Below are 22087 nucleotides of genomic sequence, written 5' to 3' on the forward strand. Positions count from 1 at the left end.
ATGATGATTACCCCTGTGTTCTCTGCTCGACAGGTGAAGAACAATCATTGGACCACCTTTTCGTTCACAGTTCTTTCAGTGCTCATTGTTGCCGCCATTTTCAGATTTTGTGGGCAGCTAATTCATCCTACTTAGATGCGCTTCCTGAGGTAAAGGCCGGATATCAGTCCAAGTTATTTTTTGAAGTCTTTGGGGTTGCGGCGTGGAACATCTAGAAGCAACAAAATCATTTCATTTTTGAGGGCGCCGCCCCATATCGTTTGAAGACCAGAAACGTAGAGTAAAAGTTGACTTATTTTATTGGGTCATAGGGTCCCGGATTCCCTATCCCCCTTCCTTACAACTTTGATAGCTCGTTTGTAATTCACTTCCCCTTTTCTTTCTTTCGAGGGTTTTTGGCCCCTCCTCACTTGTAAATATGTAACCTTTTGGTGAGTTTTAATATATCCAGTAGGAAACTCTCTTGCTGTCATTCGGGTTAAAAAAAATTCATTGTTGTTTAAATTGTTTATTCCCAAATTCTTTTTTTTTTCACATTCAGTTCCTATGGTCTACACTTCAGTAGAACTTAGCAGTATACTTGGTGTGTCCTTTCCTTATACAGAGGGATTAATTGACATCAAAGTTACTTTATGACCAGAGGGAGTACTTGAATTTAATGCCCAAATTATACACCTATTGGTCGAAATTTCAGAAACACAGGTGCACCGATACGTCACTCCCACAGAAAGAACAGCGCCGGTTAAACCGTGGAATAAATCCAGAAAATTGAGCACCCATGTCAAGTTTAGGATTTGAATCTAAGTAGGCTGGTTCCATCATAAGGAACCAACCATCTAAGCTACGCTCGGTTCATAGCTATTATTATCTTTGGTTTGCTGACATTAAAGTATATGATGGTGCACTCTTCTTCATCCATTGCCTTCCGGTCTACTTAAGACTTATTCCCTACATTAATTTTTTCTATCCTGAACTATCAATCCATGTGTGAATGGCACGAATAGCCTGAAACCAGGGACTTCTTGAGCAAGGTTAAATGGTAACTTGACACAGATGGTCTAAATTATATGCTTCCATTGGTCATGCTCTTACATTAAATAGATGGCTTGAATCATGCTTCCAGTGGTTTCAAGGTTCTTTACATGGCGCGAAAGGTGGTTGGTTCTTTGTGTTGGAACCAGCCCACACAGGTTCAAATCTCTGACGTGGCATGGGTGCTCGTGTTTTTCTGAATTTATTTCGGGACTTAACTAGCGTTGTGCTTTCAGTGGGAGTGACGTACCTGCCAACTATGAGGCGCTTGTGGTGACTTCGATAATCTCAAGATGATGTGGCGGGCCAGTCTCTCAGACGTGTGCATGCTGCACTGTCATAGGGGTGAGTGTGCGTGCGTGTTGAACGGTCTAAGCCTGTACTGTGTTTCCTAAAAAAAAAGTTTCTTTACCTGGCATGCGAACTAGTCAATAAAATGTCTCAGCAAGCACAAACTAAACAAAGTGGGTAAGCATCGTTGCTACCTTCCTACATCTATCCTTTGGAGTGGAGTTGTTCGAAGCCATCCTAACCGTTCTTCCTTTGATTTTTTACTATAGATTGGATTATGAATTCTCATGTCTACTGGGGGAATAGGAAGTGCAGTTGCCGGATGGAAACATAATATGCCATCCGGTAACCAAAACCTTGTCAATGTACCCCGGTCCAATTTTAATCATAAGGATACAAGTTTATTTCAGTTATTTTACAATTAATTTCTTGATGTTCATCACTTAAAAAAACATAAAAACACTTTAAACAATTATCTACTCCCTCCGATCCATTATTAGCTTGATTAATTAATAGTATAGTTATATCTAGTTATTACAACTTCTAGTTAGTTTAAATTCCTGCTTAGCATTAGTTTACTTAAAGTACTTGTTATTTACATACAATTATTATTATTATTATTATTATTATTATTATTATTATTTATTTTGTCTTACATCATTGTTATTGACAACCACTGTGGTGCTTGTTGGGCGCACAAAGCAAACACTTGTGTTTTACGGGTTGTCTGAAGAGGAACTTGGAATTTGAAGATAATTTCTACACATTTCCTCGAGAGTTCGATATAAACCGTCGAGTCATCCTTGTGGGGCCTTGCTACATCACTCCGTGCTTGGAGTCCCAACAAATGGTACACACTTAGTTTTGTGCCAACACCTCCTCCATGCCCTTGCAGAAAGCCATTTCGGTGTCGCCTTGTGCCAAGCCATTGAATAAAGACGATGTCATGCTTGCATCGTCGTTGTTGCCAGCAGGAAAAGTTGTCGTTGGCAGCTTGGATTCATTCTTCTTCTCCGCGCCCTCATTATTCGAGAAGGCCATTGTGTTTCTACTGTCGTTCTGGTCAACAGTGTCCAAGGAATCGTCGCTGAAGCCTGGGCCCTAGTGAGCACGCCGAGTCTGGTGTAGGGCAGGGATTGGAGTAGCTAGGATATATATCTTGATCGGGTCGTAAGGCCATGTGTGGTGGGGTTGGCGGAGAGGGCGTCGGGATGTTGGAGAAGGAGGTGACATGGTGGCGGCGGCTTTGGTTTTGGTAGCGGTGGAGTGGTGGGTAGGTCGAGGGAGACAAACGGGGAGAGTGGCTCCTCCTCTTCAACGGTATCCTCGGGCGGAGGGGGGGTTTATGCATAATTTTCATAGTGTTTGTTATGTTCTATGAGCCTGTTAGCCGACGTCCTAGCGTGATCAACTTAATAAAAAAATAGATAGCAAATATATATCCACTTTAATAATTTTAGGACTAGCTTGATGCCTTCTCAATAATATTAGGAACGGGGGTGCATTTCAACCTTGTATTTGTTGTGTTACAATGTTACATATGTTGTATTTTTTCTATAAACTCAATCAAGATTGATAAAACTTGACTAAATGGAGACATTTAGAGATGGAGGGAGCAGATCATGACCCAAAATCATCCACAGTTCCACACTAAGCTCCCGAGGAGGAAGACAGGCGGGCAGTAAACTTTGGAAGCAGAACCCCATCCATTCATGTTATGGAAGGCTCGTCTATAAAAATCATGATTCATAAATATAAAGTCCTCCCACATGTCTCTTTTTTAACTACATGTATTAATTTCTTTTGTTTCCACATGGGCGGATCCAGTATGGGTGTCATGGGTGCCATGGCACCCCCTACAGAAATGCTAATTTGTTTATAACATATAGTAGTACTCCAAGAGTATATTACTAAAAATTTACATTTAATCAAGTTGCAGTAGTTTCCAGGACTTAGAAATACCAATTTCTTTGATTAAATCACTGGTCAAGGCTCACTAAGCGCGCACCGCTCTCTATCTAACAAATGGGACTGACTAGGACTCAATCGAATGAGAATTTTTATTTCTCAGTCGACAGCCTGGCCCGGCCGTCCGTTCAGATCGCCCCTGCTTAACGACAGTGAGCAGGAGAGCCAAGTTGCTACTGGATGCATGCAACGGTACATGCATGTGTGTGTGTTTGTTTCGGAGTTTGAGATTACTATAAAAAGCATTCGTCCTTATAGTAAAACATAAATTCAGTCCCCGCTTATATGCTTCTCATGTGTATTGCTAAAAAAATTTAAACGGTGCTAAAAACTTGTAATTGAAAAATGACCAATCCTGACGAAAGCACACTTGCACAGCACAGCCAACGTCACGGAGAAAGAAAAAAGACACAAAAATAATAACAAACAAATTTTAAAAATTGTGGGCAAAACTTTATGCGCGATTTTAAAATTGCAGGTGAAACTTTATGCGTGATTCTAAAATTGCAGGTGAAACTTCGCGATTCTAAAAATTGAGGTGAAACTTTATGCGAGATTCTAAAAATTGCAGGTGAAATGGGAGGGGTATTTTAACACAAAAAAGAAGTTTTTTAAATGAAAAATATTTCATATTGCTGACATACGAATTGCCCATGAGGTGGTTTGAAAAAAAAACTATAGATGAGAAACCAAAAATAAATTTGCATATAAATTTCACGTGCAATAAAATTGCACATGAAATTCCGCTTGCACTTTTTAGAATTGCACCTAAAATTTCACTCTTACATTGCTATTTTACATTAGTGCACATATATAAAGTTGAAAACAAAAAAAAATTAAGAGAGAATGAAAACTAAAAACAAAAACGAAATGAGTTATAAATTAGAAACCAAAAATAGAAAAATAAAATAGAAAAATAAAAAGGGCCCGGATGAGAATTGAACGCAGCGCCCTCTGAAGGGACCAAATACCCACACACCACCATACCAACTACTTGTTGCTGCTTCATTTGTGTCATTCGCATATTTATATATGTTTGTTTCCGACGTTGACTGAGAAAACAAATTTCTCAGAAAAATGTTCCCTAGCAAATCCGCTAACAAATTGATTCCTCCATCTCCCATGTTTCAGACGACAAACAAGATATATTGGCAAACCCCAAAATGCTTTGACTTTTCACTCACGGACTCAACTTGGCAGATGGACCGACTTCCCGCAATGGGACTTCGAATTGTGTCAAAATTCCTCCCAATTTTCTCCAATATAGGTGATGTATGGGTATGATATATATCTGAAAAATTCAGATTAATGGACAAATTTTGTAATAACTCATAAAAATATATGCAAAACAACGTCAAGTTTTCCAAAAATTTCTGTCACTTCGACAAGAATTGAAATGTTTTGTTATCATTTTAACTATTATTCTTTTATGGTTTTCGTGTATTTGTTGCGTGTAAAGCTTGGCACCCCCGGAGGCAAAATTCTAGACCCGCATTAATTCAAATGTATGCATTGAGCCATTGTTTTTGGTGCTCGTGTTTACTTTGATACAAGCATTCCATATTGGTACTAGTCTTTGCAATATTAAATCTATATATTTTTTACTATGCATGGTTAAACCATTTTGAGGTAGTATTAACGAGAGAAATTATTCGGACAGACATTTTAGGCCCACGCTGAATGTGTGAACAGCAGAGGAGTAATTAAGGGCAAAATTGCCATGAAGACAAGGAGCACGTACCCTGAAGCACGGTAGTTATCTACAGGTTTATCCTGAAATGCATCATAAAAAACAAAATAGGCCACACAGCAGGTAGACAAGGTCAAGACAGTTGTGCCTTATTACAGAAATAGTTGGAGCAACCGTGTTTCGGTACTTGTTTGAAATATGACAGCACTGGACAATAGACAGTCAGCACAAGGAAGAAACTAAACCACTTCGAGTAAGTCACCATAGTTGGAGACATGGAGTTACATATAACTATGTGATCTTCCACCAGCCTGGGAGAAGCCTATGTACAAAGTAGTAATGCAGACGAAAATCAGCATAAGTTCGGAGGCGGGCGTAGCAATCTTCTCATCGCAGTTAACTGTTTCCTTCCCCTTCCAATGCTCATTGTGAAAGTGTACATTCATCTGTCATTAAAGGAAGCGAGGTTACTTACATAAGCATGTAAACTAAAAAGAAGTACTGAACAGCTATGATACTTACGTTGCCCTTCAGAATTTTTGGACAATAAACCCCTTCAAAGCAACATAAATGACAGACAGTGCGCTTCTCTGAGCATTGTGAGAGGGCAATGCAATACTCCTTGTACAAGTTCACTACTCCTTCATCGATGTACCTGCCGCGAGCAAACTGAAAAAAAAAACAAGTTTAACAACTTGCAAAAAAATTGTTAAACTTGCAATTTTAATAAGGATAAGAAACAGTACGTGGATTGGAAGAGTTTGTTTCTTTGCTGTCATAATCAAATCCGCCACCATTGCCGGCTCCTCCAAATCTTCATTTCCACTGAGAGCATGAGTGTCTTGAGCACTAACTGTAGTTTCACTTCCAGGTTTTGCACTAACTGGAGGTGCTGAATCCTTACTGAAGCTCATAGCTGGACTATCTACACCATCTGAAACAAGACTAACAGCACATCACTATGTATACCACAACTATTCCCTGTCAATTTGAGACTAACATCACATCACTATGTATACCACAACTATTCCCTGTCAATTTGTATATTATGACGGTATAAGCGTACACAATTTGCACCTTATAAGTGAATGAGAAAAACCATTCACCTATCATTTTGCTTATTTTGACTGCTTAGAAGTGCTCACAACAACTGAATTCATATCAAAACTGTACTGTACATACCAATTTGTTGCATATAGTTGCACACAGTTCAGACCATCAGAATGCAGGCATAAATGACAATCACAATTACTGGTCTAACCAAGACAATGTGGCTTCAAACAGTTTACATACCTGGAGTAGTAGGAGTTTCAGACGTGACCTTCCCAAGTAACTCTTGAAGCAGAATCCTGATGGTATTGATTCTTGCATCAGGGTCAGATCCAGTTGTTGACCCAATTGGTATGTCCTGCAAGCCTGGATCGTCTGGACGGCGGATTTGCAGTGCTCTGCAGCACTCTCTCGCCGTAGCGTCATACTCTTTCAACAGGTAGCACACCTCTGCACGGACAAGTGAAATCACGCCGGACTTTGGGAAGGCACTCGCAGCTTTGCTCATCATCTTGAGGACTTGTCCTAGCGCTGAGACCTGACGACTTGCCCCAACCCCATCTGAGTTCCTGACACTCTCCAGCTCCCCATCCCCATCTGAGTTCCTGACCATCTCCAGCTCCAGTTTACCGAACAATAGATGTGCTCGTGGACAGAAAGGGTAGTAGTAAACCAAATGCTCTGCCTGATCCCGTGCCTCAGAGATAGCATCGGGCTCGCCTGAGCCTGACTTGAAAGCCTCCCACACGAATGTTGCTTGTCTTGGTATGTAACTGGTGCATATCGTTTCCCTGAACGCCCTGACCTGTTTCTGCAGTTCCGCCTTGGCCCTGTCCTTCCTCATGCTCGTAGTTGACCGATGCAGCTCGCCCGACGTCCAGCGCCGACGAAGATCATAGCCCACGTTGTGATCAGAGGGGTCGTCGGGGACGGAGATGGCCATAGCGCGGAGGAATTCCTCATGCGCCAAGTCGAACTTCTGCGACGCCGCCAACACTTTGGCTCGGGCGCTGGCCGTTGTGATGAAACGGGAGGCGAGGCGCACCACTCTGTTGTAACCGAGGATGGCGGAGCTGAAGTGCCTCGCCGCCACGGCTACGGCCTCCTTTTCGCCGGCTACGGACTCCTTGTCGCCGCGCCGTATTACAAGGTCCCTGGCTTCCGATCCGGCCGCTTGGTGTAGTCCCGCGGCGAGATTGATAGCCACCGTGTAGCCCGGGTTCTGGCGGGCGAGCTCGTCAGCGAGGGCAATCGCCGCTCCGTGGTAGCGCCGTAGAGCTTCTCGGCACGCCTCCCGGGTCGTCGACACAGATGCGCCGTCTGCGACTGCTTGCCCAGCAGCCACCAAGGATGACCCAGGTTGCGCGCTGACGTGCTCTTCGGTCATCGAGCGGTCGTTGCCCGCCCGGCGGCGCCTCTGAGCCCTGCCGCCACGACCCCCATGGCTCGACTCGGCGGCTTCTGCTGCGACCACCGCGGAAGAGTTGGTATCAGCCATGGCGCGAGGGAACGCGGACGGAGTGATTGAGTGAATGCCGGTGCGAGCGCGGAGTGAGAAGAGCGATCCAAGGGGGAGGTCAGAAACGGCGATGGGTTTGCCCGCCGGCGAAGATGTGGTTAGGTCGGCGGCGACAGACTAATTATGATCTGCGGTTTGCGTGGGAGGAGCTTAAGAGAAAGAGGTCGGCGAAGAACTTTTCTGGAGTTGCAAACGGGAAGGAGGGTAGGAGGGGTCTTGGGGAAGCCGGGGACAAGTAGCGACAAAACGTGAGCTGTTTAGAAATGATGATCTTTTTTTCCTTGCCCTTTTCTTTTTTTTTCTTTTGCTGTAAATAAACAGGTAGGAATAGCTCTCCGCAGGATTGAAGACACGTCGTCTTAATTTCTGTCCCTTTGTCTTGTTTTACGAACCACTGTAACTAAACTTCAAAAATGTCCAATATGTGTTTTATCAGTTTCAAAAAAAAATGTGTTTTATGTCAAGAAGAAAAGAAAATCTTGTCAAGAAAAAAAGACGAAAAGAAAATGACGGGCATGTCCTCCAGAATGCAGCCCTTCAAGAGATCTTGCCAAATAGAATTTGAGAGTCCTCCGTAGGTTTCACCAGTCCATTGCCTTGACACCGGCCGTTTCTTGGCATTTTATACAAGATTCCGACACACAATTTAAATCACTCAACAGTTTAGGCTGTTCTTTCGTTACAATCGATCACGTTGCATATATAATCCTGGAAATTAATAATAGATGCAGTGCCTCAACAGTTTAGGCAGCATTATGAATAACGTAAGCCTCGTGAAAACCTACAACACATTACACTCATGCATACCTAAATGTTGTATCCGATGTGTTTGATATGACAAGACAATACTTCCATGTTCCATCCATGAAACTAGCACAAGTGCCAAGTAGCATAGGCGGCCTCCCGGGATTATCTTTCATGCATAACAAATTAAAAAGTGAGGCTCACATTCGGTCTATACTCTATTATAGTGAAGCCCTTAACCATGTGCACAGTTTGCCAAATACCAGATATGAGTTATGACAACCAATTTGTAAATAATTAATCAGAGATAACTTCCTGATATGATGCAGTTAGTGTAGTACCATCACTGACCTCAAAGAAACGCTACACACCAATACGCTAGCTTATTATGTAAAGTTTCATCTGCCTGAAACAAGTAATGCATATCACTTGCAACGTACTCCGTACTATGTACATAGCATACCAGGAATACTGTTTGCTAGTGAGAACACAATGAGAAATAATGTCGCAAGAAAAACATTGTGGACACAGTACAAGAGTGCTCCAATTTCTTCTACTCATTCATAACTAAAATGCTATGATTTGTGGGGGAAGTAGCAAATCAATAATTCCATGTGTAACACTAGTAAAACTAGGAACTACCAAATAGCCTAGTTCCGCAGAGAAAACTCAAGAACTGAGGTAGTATATGTGCTCGCTGTCCAAAAAGAAAAGACGGTGTATGGGCATGGTTGCATGGGCTATGCAGCCTCATGATTACTTTAGTCTATGATACATGTGCTCTTTACTTAACGCATTATTCAATCAATCGATAATGTTTTTAAGGACGGACAGAGTCCACAATGGAGATCTTAACTAGCGTACTCTGTACCAGATATATCCTTGAAAAACTTGCATTGGAACTCCCTAAACTAATCACCACTCCCTCACTTTGCTCCCTGAAATTGTTTTCCTACGCTGGGTCTCTCCGTTCCTCACATAGCTCCTTTTCACTGTTAGCCTAGAGGAAATGGTCGGTTTGTCTCGCACTACTCATTTTGCTGTGTCAGCAACTCAGCATCGACCTAACAGAATCCATCATTCTAACTGTGATAAGCAGCCAATGAGCCATGCAAGAAACAGAGACAAATTTTGGGAGGCTCATCTCATGGCAGAAAAGAAGTTGAGGAGGCAATGGAGAAGGAAGTAATATTTTAGGGAGTTCTAATGCAATTATGTATATTCTTCAACACTAAGTGCCATATGTGAACCATGATAGTAACTTTGTAATTCATTAACCAGAAAAAAGCGCCTTGTCATATGGTGCAACTAGTGCAGTCAGTATGCATGGCATTATGTTAATACCACACGAACCTCCAATAAGTTGTAGGTAGCAATGTGCTAGTTTATTATGCGTAACTTTCATCAGTCTGAAATGAGCAGCGCGTGTCATTTGAACATCCATAGGACAAATACTGCTCGCTACTACAATGTAAATATGGACATACATTGTGAAGAAGCAAGCAGTAAATCAAGAATTCAAGATAATGACATAACAAATGTTGTGCAACAAGAGATTATTCTTACGAGCTGTCATAAAATAAACAGGTCAGCAAACAACCCCAAGATCACTAACAGTGTAGTCTAGTTTATGTGTGGAGAGAAGCACCCTGCAATGATGGCTGAGAATAAATGGCAAGGCTTAATGTTACTCCCTCCGTTCCATAATATACGGCACGCACGCATTTCAAGATTTGCTTTGACCACCAATTAGACCAACAAAATGTGAATTATGTATTATAAAAATTATACCGTCGGAAACTTCTTTCAGATATGAATCTAGTGGTATAGTTTTTATAACACATAATTCACATTTTGCTAGTCTAATTGATGGTCAAAGTTGGACTTCGAAATGCGTGCGCACCTTATATTATGGAACAGAGAGAGTATAATTTATCATGGATGATGTCACATATCATAATTAGTCAAGTATCCTAGTGATGTAGCTGATGTTATGATTACCCTAGGCATTGCCAGATAACTTAAATTTGCTTGCATAAATATCAGCAGTCACATTATTTCAGAGCAGATGAAATCAGAGACAATAAAAAGTGTCAATGATAACTGACTTGAAGATATATGTAATCAACCAGAATGTGCAATCTGCAATGAACAAAATATACTGCTACAAATATTCTACTCCAGAGGAAATTGGTATGAGTGTAAAAGGTAAACAAATATCGGTGACAAAATACCAGAATATTCAGTGTCTCCAAGTTGGGAAAGCATCTGACGAAAGTGGGCACCATCTTAGAGTCATTGGGGTTTCCAAAACGAACATTCAAACTCAGGATCTTGACACTCATGGTCATGGCCGTGGTGCTTGGGCTCAACTTTATCCCAGCCTGGAATGCACCCAAATAGAGAAGATCAGATGTTGAGCCGTGGGCCTTCATCAATCAGATACATTTGCTAATTGAACAAATGGATAGACTGGAGACGGGAGACATACCATAATCGTTGTGCCTTGGATCTCCCGAGACATCAATGTCTAAGTTCTCCATCACGACGCCGGAGATGCCGAGCTCGCGGAGGTGGGGAAAGGATGTGCCGCGCGGTAACTTGGTCGCGCCCGGGAATTTCCAGAGGCCGATGTAGAGGCGGGTGAGGGTGGTGATGCTGAAGAGCGTGGCGGGGAGGGGCACCTCGAGCGGCCACGGGCGATTGACGAGGACGAGCTCTTAGACGCCCTTGGCGGCGAGGAGGCTGAGCCAGCGCGCGAGCTGGGTCTCGGAGATGGGCGGGTCGGGGAGGAGGTCGGTGGAGATGTACGTAAGCAACTGCTCCACGCGTCGGTCCATGTCGTGCAGGTAGCAGACCCTGCGCGGCGCGTCTGCCTCCGTCGCCGGGTTCACGTCAGTGAACGGTGCCCTCCCGGCCATGGTCGACGCCGGCCGGCGCAGGGAGGGTTTGGTTGGGTTTCGTGGCATTTGGGATTTCCGAGTGGCGCAAGTGAGAATGGAGCATGGCTCGGTTTGCGTTGGGTTTCGCCGTTTCGTGGGCCAGTCAGTAAGAGCAACTCCACCAGATGCCCTATAAGCCCCATTCATGTCCCATATCCGCGAGCGCCCCAAATTCAGATCGGGATCCCTCGTATCGGCGAGCGCACTCGGGATCCCCCATTCGGCAACCATCGAGGCGGAGATCTCCCTCCTGCGTGTTCCTCTGTTCCACGCCTCCGCCCAGGTATTCTTCTCCTGCATCTTCTTTTTCTTTGCCGACCGGATCTGACATGAGTGGCGCTGGTTGGGGTGGCGGTCGGTGGCGCGGGGCTAGGTCACGGGGCTGCCGGATTTGGATTTGGTCGGTGGGGCTGGTGGCGCTGCTGTCCAGAGGGGCATGGGCGCAGGGTAGGGGCGTGGGTGAGGGAAGGGAGCAGAGGGGAGGGAAGAGGGGCGCGTTTGAAAAAGAGCTATTCAAAATATAGCCGTTGGAAATATATCTGTTAAAATATAGCCGTTGAAAATATAGCCGTTGGAAATATACCCGGTATAAAAGATTTCGTAATTTATAAAGACTCTGTTAATTAAAATATAATATTATAGTGTAATTAAATAATTAATTATGAATAAAATAAAACATTTTTATTTTAATTATATGCGTTTCAAATCGACTCATTTGAAATATTGAAGTTTAGCAAATCAGTTGAAAGATATGAATATAATATAGACAAATGAATTATAGGGGATGGGATTTGGGGAATCTGCCGAAGAGTGTTGTGATTTGGATGGGTGAGGGGAGAGGGGGGCAAATGGTATAGGGGATCCTCATATATGAGATTTGACGGATGAGATATAGGGAAGCTCCTGGAGTTGCTCTAACTTTTGTATTCCTTTTGTTAAACCATTGCAATTTATTAAACACTTGTTTTGGTAACTCATAAGTCATCTTCCAATGTTTGTACATATCAGCATTTTGTCTATGAAGCACTTCACACAAAGCAACACAAAAATATTATATCCCTTACAAATGTATTAAATAACAATTTTTATTTTAGATACAACACTAATTAAGAGATAATGCTTTTGGAAGGTTATATGTATCTTAACATTACTGATGCACGAAGAGGTGTAAGAGATAATGCCCTATGCGAGGCCTAAGATTTTATCGGACGGAAACAGGGAGCAGTTAGAAGCAGGGGCGGAGGGAGCACCCAGGCCAGCACGGGCCCTGGCTCCCCCTAATATTTGGAATTTGTACTTAAGTCTCCTCATAACCTTTGTAATTTTATTTTATAAGCTTCAGTTTTTATGATTCGGTCCCCCCAATAAATCATCTCTTCTATTCTGGCCCTCCCTATGTTCTTTTCCTGCCTCCGCCCCTGGTTAGAAGGGGGCACAACAGTGAAGGCAACAAATAGTTGGTGCGCACAAACTACCCGAGAAGTTTTCACCCAAAAATCTGTGGTCGATCCTGCTTCGACACATAAAGAATTTGGAGGCTGAGAGAGTTTAGCATGCAATTGCTAAGAATCCATGTATACACCATGCACATGAAGTTAATGAAGTATGGATGCAAAATAAAACCAAAGGTAAGTCCATATTACCACAACCCCCCTCCCCCTAAAACTTGTACTCCCTCCGTCCAACAAAAGATGTCTCAAGTTTGTTAAAATTTGGTTATATCTAGACATGAGTTAGTGTATAGATGCATTCAAATTTAATCAAAGTTGAGACATCCTTTGTTGGACAGACGAAGCAGCAAAGTTTAGACTACAACCTCAACTCCACTTGGGTTTTACTCCCTAAATTGTGAAAACCGTTCAGATTACATCCCTAATCCGGGCTTGACTGATCAGACTCTTTTTTTGACCTATTTGACTCTAGTTTAGGGTAGATTTAAAAGTGCCAACACAAAATTGAAGAAAATACAGAAAATCATAAATGGTATCCTTGCTATTCTTTGAAATTTTCAGCTCATTTGGATAAATGGTTTGAGAATAAACAAATTATTAAATGTGAGTTTCATATTTGGACCGAAATTGTAAAGTGCCTAGAAAAATTACAGAAAATTAAAAATGGTATAATTACTTTTCTAGAAAAAATTCAGCTAATTTGGACAAATTGTTTGAGAATAAACCATAAACAAGAGTTAGATCAGTCAAAACCGGATTAAGGGTGTAATCTAAACTACTTTCATATTTGGGGGATAACTCAAACCAAAGTGGAGTTGAAGGTTGTAATGTAAACTCCGGTACAAGTTTAGTGGGGTAATGTGGACTTATCTCCACCAGATGCCTGGCTACAAAACTAAGATACTATAAAAGATGATGTGTCTCTTTGGATTCATGGAATTTAAGCAATTGTGTGTGGTTCTAATGTATATATGTAATTTTTTTCCATAGAGAATCTTCGTTTAAAAGCTACGAACCCTACAAACTTCCTATTCATTGCTACTCCCTCCGATTATTTGAACTAAAACAACGACAACAATTTAGGATCGGAGGCAGTATTTTACATCTCAATTAAATAGGATTTCCAGAAACAGGCTAGACCAAATGGAAAGTTCCCTTCCTGTATGAACCTTCTCCAGCTTCCTACAAAAATCCTGTGGTGCATCCTGCATGAGAGCCAATTTTGCAGATTACTGTTGTTTTTCTTGTAGGAATCCACAAGCCATGACATTGCAATCCTCCGTTTTCATATTCATGCGTACCAATGCAGCAAGACTTATTACGAATACTAGCAGAAACACCCGTGCGTTGCAACGGCACGCGACTGCATGGAGGGAGGAGACTCAAAGGACACCGACGGTAGGAAGGAATCTGGGCATTCCTGTGCGTTGCAACGGAGTAACAAAATAAAATGATACGCACGGGCATGGCACGAGGCACGGCTCGGGCCGGCCCGGCCTGATAAGCCCGATGGGCTTTAAACGGGCCTCAGGTCACACAAGGCCCAGCTGTCTTTTTTTGTCCATCCCAGCCACGTATCATAGTCAAAAAGTTTCTGTTGTATAAGATATCACAAACATTGACTTGGCCCGGTGGTTCGGATGCGCGTGTGTGAAGAGGAGATTGCAGGTTTGATCCCCGCTTGGCCCCTAGTTTTCATTCACACCTTCTAGTTTTTTTTTAAAAAAAATATTTGCTAATCGGGCTGTGCCGGGCCGCAGGTTCGATCCCTGCTCGGCCCCTAGTTTTCATTCACACCTTCTAGTTTTGTTTAAAAAAAAGATTTGCTAATCGGGCTGTGCCGGCCCGGCCCTTCAGGCCTCGGGAGAGGGATCAGGGAGGATGGATCGATCGGGCGTGCGAGGGCTGCGTGGGAGTTGGGACGACGGATAAACGACACCCACCCATCACCACCGATTCCAATTTAATTTAATATAGATAATACTAGATTCATTGTAGTTAAATAGATAGTAATAGATTCATTGTAGGTCATGGACTCTTGGTGGACTAAATCGAGTCCCTCGTTTCAGCGGTCTCGTGGACCTGGTGGGCTGTTTGCCTCGAAAGATGCTGGACCGTAAGTTAAGGGCAAGTTGAACTTTACCAGCGATTTCAAACTGACACATGTTGGCAATGAAAATGGCCCATCTCCGAACACCAAATCCTTTCGACATTTGGCAGTAGAAAAAGAGAGCAAATATGCACAAGAACAAAAAATGGAGAGAACAAGATGATTTCAGAACAACAATGAAGAACATCCTGGATGATTTCAGAACAACAATGAAGAACATCCTGGATGGTTTTGCAAGGCCGAAGCAAACAAGTTGGCGTTAAATTTATAGGAATCACATCAACAAATCTTGCCATGATCCACAGCCACGCCTATAGTACGAAGATTTGTACAGCTAATTAAAAAAAAAGCATAATCACGAAAAAAATATCATCTATGGAGAAAAATGAAATCAAAAATTTGAGTGGCAAAAAACTCTCGCAGCAGCAGATCAGCATCACGGGACATCTTCGAGTTTCCCTTCGGACCAAAAGAACAGCCACGACGACACCGCTTCCTCGTCGACCGGGGAAAGGAATCCTGATCTGAGCACCAGCGTATTTTAAGCTTACGTCACCTCCAGCGGTGCGATCCATTTGGGCCGGCGCGGTCTGTTTGCGGGAAGACGCATTTGGACGGGCATCCGCTTTTCGGTCCGCGAAGACGCATTCCGGACACAAATCTGCGCCGGATTTGCGTCCCCATGGACCGAGAAATGGAGCACCTCGGTCAAAGCTTTTCGTCTCCCCGTCCCCACATGACGGTGACCCATCGGTCCATTCCCCACCCCACCCACCCACTTCGCACCGGAGTCAAAACCCTAGCTCCCCGGCGAGCACTGACCACCGCAAATGGCGCCCAAGAGGATGTTCCCGCCGGCGAGGAACGACCATGAGGCTGGGTCCTCCACCGGCGCGCGCAGCCTGCCGTCCCGCGACGCCCTTCTGACTCACGCCGGCGAGGAGGAGCCGGGAGGGGCACACGTACGTGGACATGCGTACGGCGGCGCACTACTGGGACCACGTCTTTCCGTTGCCGTGGTCCGACATCCACCTCCCGCTCGGGTGGCATTTGAGCCCCGAGCGGGTTCCTGTGCCACCGGTCCCGGCGAGCGGCCACGCGCCAGGTGGAGATCTGGCGGCGACGCTCCGTGCTCCCTGACGACCTCCGCGACGACCCGGACGACGCGGAGGACTCGCCGTACTGAGACGCACGGTTCGAGACGGAGCACGACCTGCATCGTCGCTCCTTTTCACCGCTGTCCCGGCCAGCCGCGGCGTGCCCCCGCCGCCATCGTCGTCAAGATGGAGCCCAACAAGGAGGTGGCGCTGGCACCGCGGTCCGCCGAGGAGGAGCGGGCAATGCTGGCCGTGGCCATCCAGGAGTCCGAGCGAGAGGAGCTCGGGCGCTGGCCCGACCTTGGGGCGGCGCTCTACCTCTACTGGCTCTAGCAAGAAGGAGCCGCACGCTCCACCAGAGCCCGAGGAGGACTGGTCTCCATGGTTGGACGACGACATGGAGGCGTGGACTCCGGAGTCTCCGGAGCACAACGTCATCAACTTGGAATCGGATTCCGAGTAGATGACCTCGTAGTAGTAGTATTTAAGTTTATGTTTAGTTTTAATCTATGTTTAGTTTTAAATTTCTAGTTTAATTATGTAAATTATGAACCTATATAATGAAAATGGGTCGCCCCGTCGGAAGCACCCCGCTTCCTAAACGGACAGTGCACGGATCTGTGTCCGGCCCACGACCCAAACGGACCAAAACGACCATAAAAGGTGGTCCATTTGGGTCGTGTGGCTGGAGTTGCCCTTATATATCATCCGCCGTCCAATGAATCCGAGCCCAACAATACGTTTAGGTCACGTGAATCCTCTGCCTTTTCGATAAGAGTAAAGTCTATATTAAACTTTGATCTAGTAATCAAGTCCGAAACGAACCCTGAGTTTCTAATCCTTGAAATTAGCACCTTGTCCTTGTTAATCCTGTCTAATTTCAACCTTCGGAAATCAAACATCGTTTGGGAGAACAGAATTGCTGACATAGCGGTTACAATTTGGGATTTGTTGAGTAATTATGTTTAGCTTATTGCCCTAGAGATTCGCCGTCTATATTTAGACTAAGTTATATAATATAGTATTATTGCATATGTCTCATCTTACTTGATAACATAATAATCTGTCTTTAATCATTTGCCTCGTTTTACTTGAACGCTTTGATGATTTACCTTTTTCTATTGTTAACTCTATTTTTCATTTTCCGAGCAAGTCTGAAATGACAAATACTCGGCAGCTTGTGTATGCGCACAGCCGTATGCACGCTTGCGTGTGCCGTGGCGTTGAAGAAAATAAATGCATCTTTTTTTTTTGTTCTAGCATCTTTCAACTAAAATTATCACAATTTAAGTTATGTTATAGTTCAATGAGTTTTTGGACAAAAATATCGAGTTTTGTCTATCTTGTAAGCAATCCCGCTATCTCAAACATGATATGATTCCCGAAGGTCGGATCAAACAAGATTAATAAGAAGCCCACCCACCATTATGTTCGTGTTAACGGCCCCGTCTGAGCCAGGCATCGTCTCGTCGCCCTGTTTTGTACTCCCTCCGTTCCATAAAGATTGGCACGGATTTGAAATAGCTCAGTTCAAATCCGTGCCAATCTTTATGGAATGGAGGGAGTAAACCACGCGCATCTAAAAGAAATCACATTCGCCGCCGCCGAAACCCTAGAAGCGTCCCATGTTATCCGCCGAGTGTCTCCACGATCCGCGGGAGGAAGAGGAGGAGGAGGAGGAAGAAGACGACTTGCAGGAGGAAGAAGACGATCCGCGGGAGGAAGAGGATGAAGTGGGACGAGATCACCGACTCCTACTACACGGATGATGATGATGATTATTTCGTCGACTTGGCCGACCTGCGCTTGGCCAACTCTGATGAAGAGGACGAAGCTATGACAGACGATGAAGTGGGGGAGACAAATTGCCCAGGTCGGTCGGTGATTCTCCCTACAAGCTAAACAGGAATCTGTTCCTGTTTAACTAAACAGGGACCGATCTGAACTTCCTCGGTTGCACGACTGAACTTCCCTCCCTGCGCTATACTCTGCACGCGAACGCAGTACACGGGTTGTCCGTGCGGACGGTAATTTGAAATTTTCTCTTAAACCGTAATGAATTAGCAAAAACTTTATATACGAAAAAGTTGCCCCTCGTTCATACCTTTCCAACGCTGTATTAATTGCATCATTCCGACAAGTGGTTCAAAAACAATCGTAAAAATACCGTCCGTCCTTTTTAGATTGATCTAATTTTGGTATTTTTGAAATTAGTCTTAAACCGTTAGGAATTTGGAAAAACATTACATATGAAAAAGCTGCGGACTTTCTATAGCTTTCCAACGGTATATCGTTCGTGCAAATCCGAAAAAGTTTGAGAAACGCGAAGAAAAAATCAGTACATCCTACGCGGCAACACGGCGTGCATGTTCTGAACTTCCATCGATACACGAGTGAACTTCCATTTTATAGACTGTGAACTTCATGATGGTCTCTGAACCTTCGTCGGCTATAATATTTTGCCCGCGCCGGAGAAGAAGGAGGTGTCTGGCGTGAATGTACTGAACTTCCCTATATACAAGAGTGAACTTCTTATTTTATAGACCATGAAGTTCCCTGGTACAAGATTTTTGGCGAGGAAGTTTTGCCAATCCATATTAACAGGGCTACTACACCTTTGTTTTGCAGCATGACAGCTAGTGAACTTCCGAAATAAAACTTGCGAACTCTCATGAAACTAACTAGTGAGCTTCTCAGTCTAAACAAACGAAACTTTCATGAAAGGGCATCTGAACTTCTCAGTCTAAACAAGTGAACTCCAATGAAAACTAGCTAGTGAACTTCTCAGTCTGTACAAGCGAACTCCCATGATAGGGCATCTGAACTTCTGTACAAGTAAACTTATGAAAATTAACTAGTGAACTTCTCAATCTGCATACGTGAACTTCCCTAAAAGCACATGTGAACTTCCCAGCGTACCACACCTATAACTGTGGTCTACGGGCGTGGACGTTCTGAACTTCATCGACCACACGAGTGAACTTCCGTTTTATAAATAGTGAACTTCTTGACAATCTTTGAAACTCCGCCGACTGTAATTTTTGCCCGCGTTAGAGAACAAGGAGGTTTACGGGCGTGAACGTTCTAAACTTCCATCGATAAACGAGTGAACTTCCGTTTTATAAACTGTGAACTTCCCGGCGGTCTCTAAACCTCCGCCGCTTATATCTTCCTCGTTTATACCCTGTGAACTTCCTGACGGTTTCGAACAGCGGACGATAATTCGAAATCTGCTCTTAAACCGTAAGGAAATAGCAAAACCTTTATACACAAAAAAGTTGCACCTAGTTCATAGCTTTCCAACGCCGTATCATTTGCATCATTCCGACAAGTGTTTCAAAATATATCATAGAAATACCGTCCGCTGTTTTTTGTTTGGTCGTAATCCGGCGGACGGTAATTTGCAAACTGTTCTTAAACTGTTAAGAATTAGCAAAAAAGTTATAAACAAAAAAGTTGCACCTGGTTCATAGCTTTCCAACGCCGTATAATTTGCATCATGTCGACAAGCGGTTCAAAATATATCGTAGAACTACCGATTGCCTCCGCCGCTGCTCGCTCGCCCGCGCCGGAGAAGAAGGTCCGCTCGCTCGCCCGCACCGGGGGAAGAAGGTGGTAGCCGGGGGCGCATCAAGAGGAGGTGCCGCGGGCGGCCGCCGCGGGCTCCCTTGCCGCTCGCTCGCCGGCGTCGGTGATAGGAGGTGGTAATTATGACACACACACACACACCAAACTGATTCTCCAAAATATATAACCAGGCAATTGATTGATTGCCCGATTGAGGCTACATTGCTACTATTGCTACTATGATTCTGCAGGGAAGAAATACCCGAGGGAGAAACATGCACAAGTAGCTAGGATATGGTTTGCGGCTCTCCGGAAAGAGATGGGAGAATACACAGAACTGGTGCAGAAGCTTGTAGCCGAAGGATGTGATAATAATATCAAACCTATCCTTCCTCCTTATCCTTTGAAAGTATTCCCTGAGGTAACAGGTCTGTGCGTTGCTCGGTCCGACTGCCACCACCGACAATACAGAACCCATGACACTTCCACCAGTAAGACAAGATATCTATATACGATCGCTTATTCTGCTACCTATGTATGTATTTAGCAGCTTAATTACTCTCAACCCTCTCGATATTTGCAGCCAAATCAATGCTTGGATATAGTGAACCAGATCTGATGCTACAGGTCTTCTCAGTGCACTTATCAAGCTCTGAATCATATCCTGTTAGTGTCTATGGAATAATTGCTGTTCGGGATGACTTCAAGCCGCTTCGAAATTATGTATTTAACCGTCCCTGCCGAGACGATGCTGTCACCCTTGATCAGGTAATCAACCTAAGGCTTTAGTTTACTGCACACAACTCGTTGCTTCCTCAAGAATGATCGATGCTTAACTGTATGAGAATATCTTTTGTGCTTGGCTTCGATTCGTTACGTTAACGTTCTATGTATTCCAAAAATTAAGTACTATATGTTAATGGTTTGGGACTAAGAGAGATAAGTATTATATATGGATACTCATAAATATTGAAGCTGTTCGCATCATATAAAAATGAGGTGTAAAACAGAGGAAACAAATGCATGCCTTGTGCTTCGAAAAGGAACTTGATTTTTTTATTTCAACATGATCATGCATAGTTTGGGAATAGGAGAGATAATACTAGTTTATTCTGTTGGCACGGACTGATAATTGATTATCTCTGAAAGTGGATTTGGCGAGCTCAGTTCTAAGTGTCTAACAGGTTGTTAATTGCAGGATTCCTTTGCATTACCTCTTTGTAGCCCTTGTCGAGGAATGTATATACTGGATGCTGCATTAGTAGAAGTTGATCTCTGGGTAAAGAAGGAAGGGGATGGATCTGAAGACAAACAATTACTTTCTGCGTATGCTGAGATTTCGTGTGACCCCCCTTATAATCATAAGATTATTGGACAGATTCGTAGTGGCCTATTCAGCTTGAACATAGGCTTCATGTTATTTACAGAGAGTGTCGAGGCTGTAATACAAGTCTTTGCAAAGGTTGATGATAGTCATCATCTGAGGTTTGCTGCTTTCAGCAGTGGCTCTGACCATGAAATTGTACTGTTTGATGACAACTTCTCTGGGAATAAGAAACTGTTTGAGCATGTAGTTGCGGTGAAGACACAAGAGAAATTGGATGTTTGCTTAAAATTGGAGGAGTCGTTGTTTTGGTGGACTTTCCAGGATGGACATGTTGAAGCAATTCGGAAGCCTGATGACTCTATATTAATGTATGGCCAGTTTAATGTGAGAGTGTTGCTTGCTCCAAAGAACTCGTACCCTGATTGGCTGAGATAAGCATGATACATGAAGTCATCCCTTCTCTTAATATCTGTGTTTCATCTCTTTATTAAGTAGCACCTGAATATCTATTTCACATTGGTGTGACAAAACAGCATAAGTTTGAGGTCAGACTTGTGTGTGGGCTTAGATATATTGAACTGCAGCATAAGTAATTATTTCTTGCTTGGGAGTCCAGACACATGTTAAAACTGCTGTAAACCTGAAAATGTTATATGTGTGCATATTCATTTGCTTAGGTTTATTTTTTTTGTGATATTTATTTTACAAATTTCGATGCGTGGTCTGGTGGTTTTTCTACTGTAAAAAAGTATATTCTTGTATACTTTAAAAGGAATTCGTACTGCTGTGTGGTTGAACAAATTTCTTGTTGATTTTTCATCTGAAAAGAGATGTGTTCGATTTTCAAGTGCCTGTATTGATGGTCTTGATCCGAAAATATATTTATCCTAGCTTTGACCAAGATGAATACCCAACTTATCGTTCTCTTTCCCTTCCATAAAAAAAACTTATCGTTCTCTGGATTTTTCCAAAGACGAATATTTTCCTTCAAGCAAGAGAAAATGCAGCCGGTAGAGCTGCAAGATGCTCCAGAAGAACTTGCGTTCTTGATTTCTTCAATTGTTCAGAATACGACTCTGGTAATTCATACTTTACCACCAATACACCTGTACATTTGCTTCATCTGTCCAAAGCCGACTTACAGAGATGCTCTGTTCGGAATAAGTACAAGGTCAGTTAAAAATAAAGAATAAGTATAAAGCTTTATTGGAACCAATTTTGACTTGCAAGTCAGGCCGGCTATTCCTCTTGGGCTGGGTCCTCAGCCCAGTCGACTCTTCCATTGTCCCCTTCGGGTGG

At 43.5% G+C, this 22087-nt stretch overlaps 2 protein-coding genes across 2 annotated transcripts; one reads left to right on the forward strand and one right to left on the reverse strand.

The window, feature by feature from the left end:
• Positions 1–5133: 5133 nt before the first annotated feature.
• LOC104585508 lies at positions 5134–8007 on the reverse strand. Its single transcript, XM_024456220.1, has 4 exons — positions 6275–8007; positions 5728–5915; positions 5504–5650; positions 5134–5427 (listed from the first exon to the last, which is right to left on the reverse strand). The coding sequence occupies exons 1-4, from the start codon at positions 7527–7529 to the stop codon at positions 5263–5265; spliced, it is 1755 nt and encodes a 584-aa protein (XP_024311988.1). The 5' UTR covers positions 7530–8007; the 3' UTR covers positions 5134–5262.
• A 9615-nt stretch (positions 8008–17622) lies between these two features.
• On the forward strand, positions 17623–21373 carry LOC100838444. The gene is made up of 4 exons (XM_003581002.2): positions 17623–17767; positions 19713–19952; positions 20045–20229; positions 20660–21373. The coding sequence occupies exons 1-4, from the start codon at positions 17623–17625 to the stop codon at positions 21221–21223; spliced, it is 1134 nt and encodes a 377-aa protein (XP_003581050.1). The 3' UTR covers positions 21224–21373.
• The last annotated feature ends 714 nt before the right edge of the window (positions 21374–22087 follow it).

This window comes from Brachypodium distachyon, chromosome 5 (assembly GCF_000005505.3).
Source record: "Brachypodium distachyon strain Bd21 chromosome 5, Brachypodium_distachyon_v3.0, whole genome shotgun sequence".
Taxonomy (NCBI): domain Eukaryota; kingdom Viridiplantae; phylum Streptophyta; class Magnoliopsida; order Poales; family Poaceae; genus Brachypodium; species Brachypodium distachyon.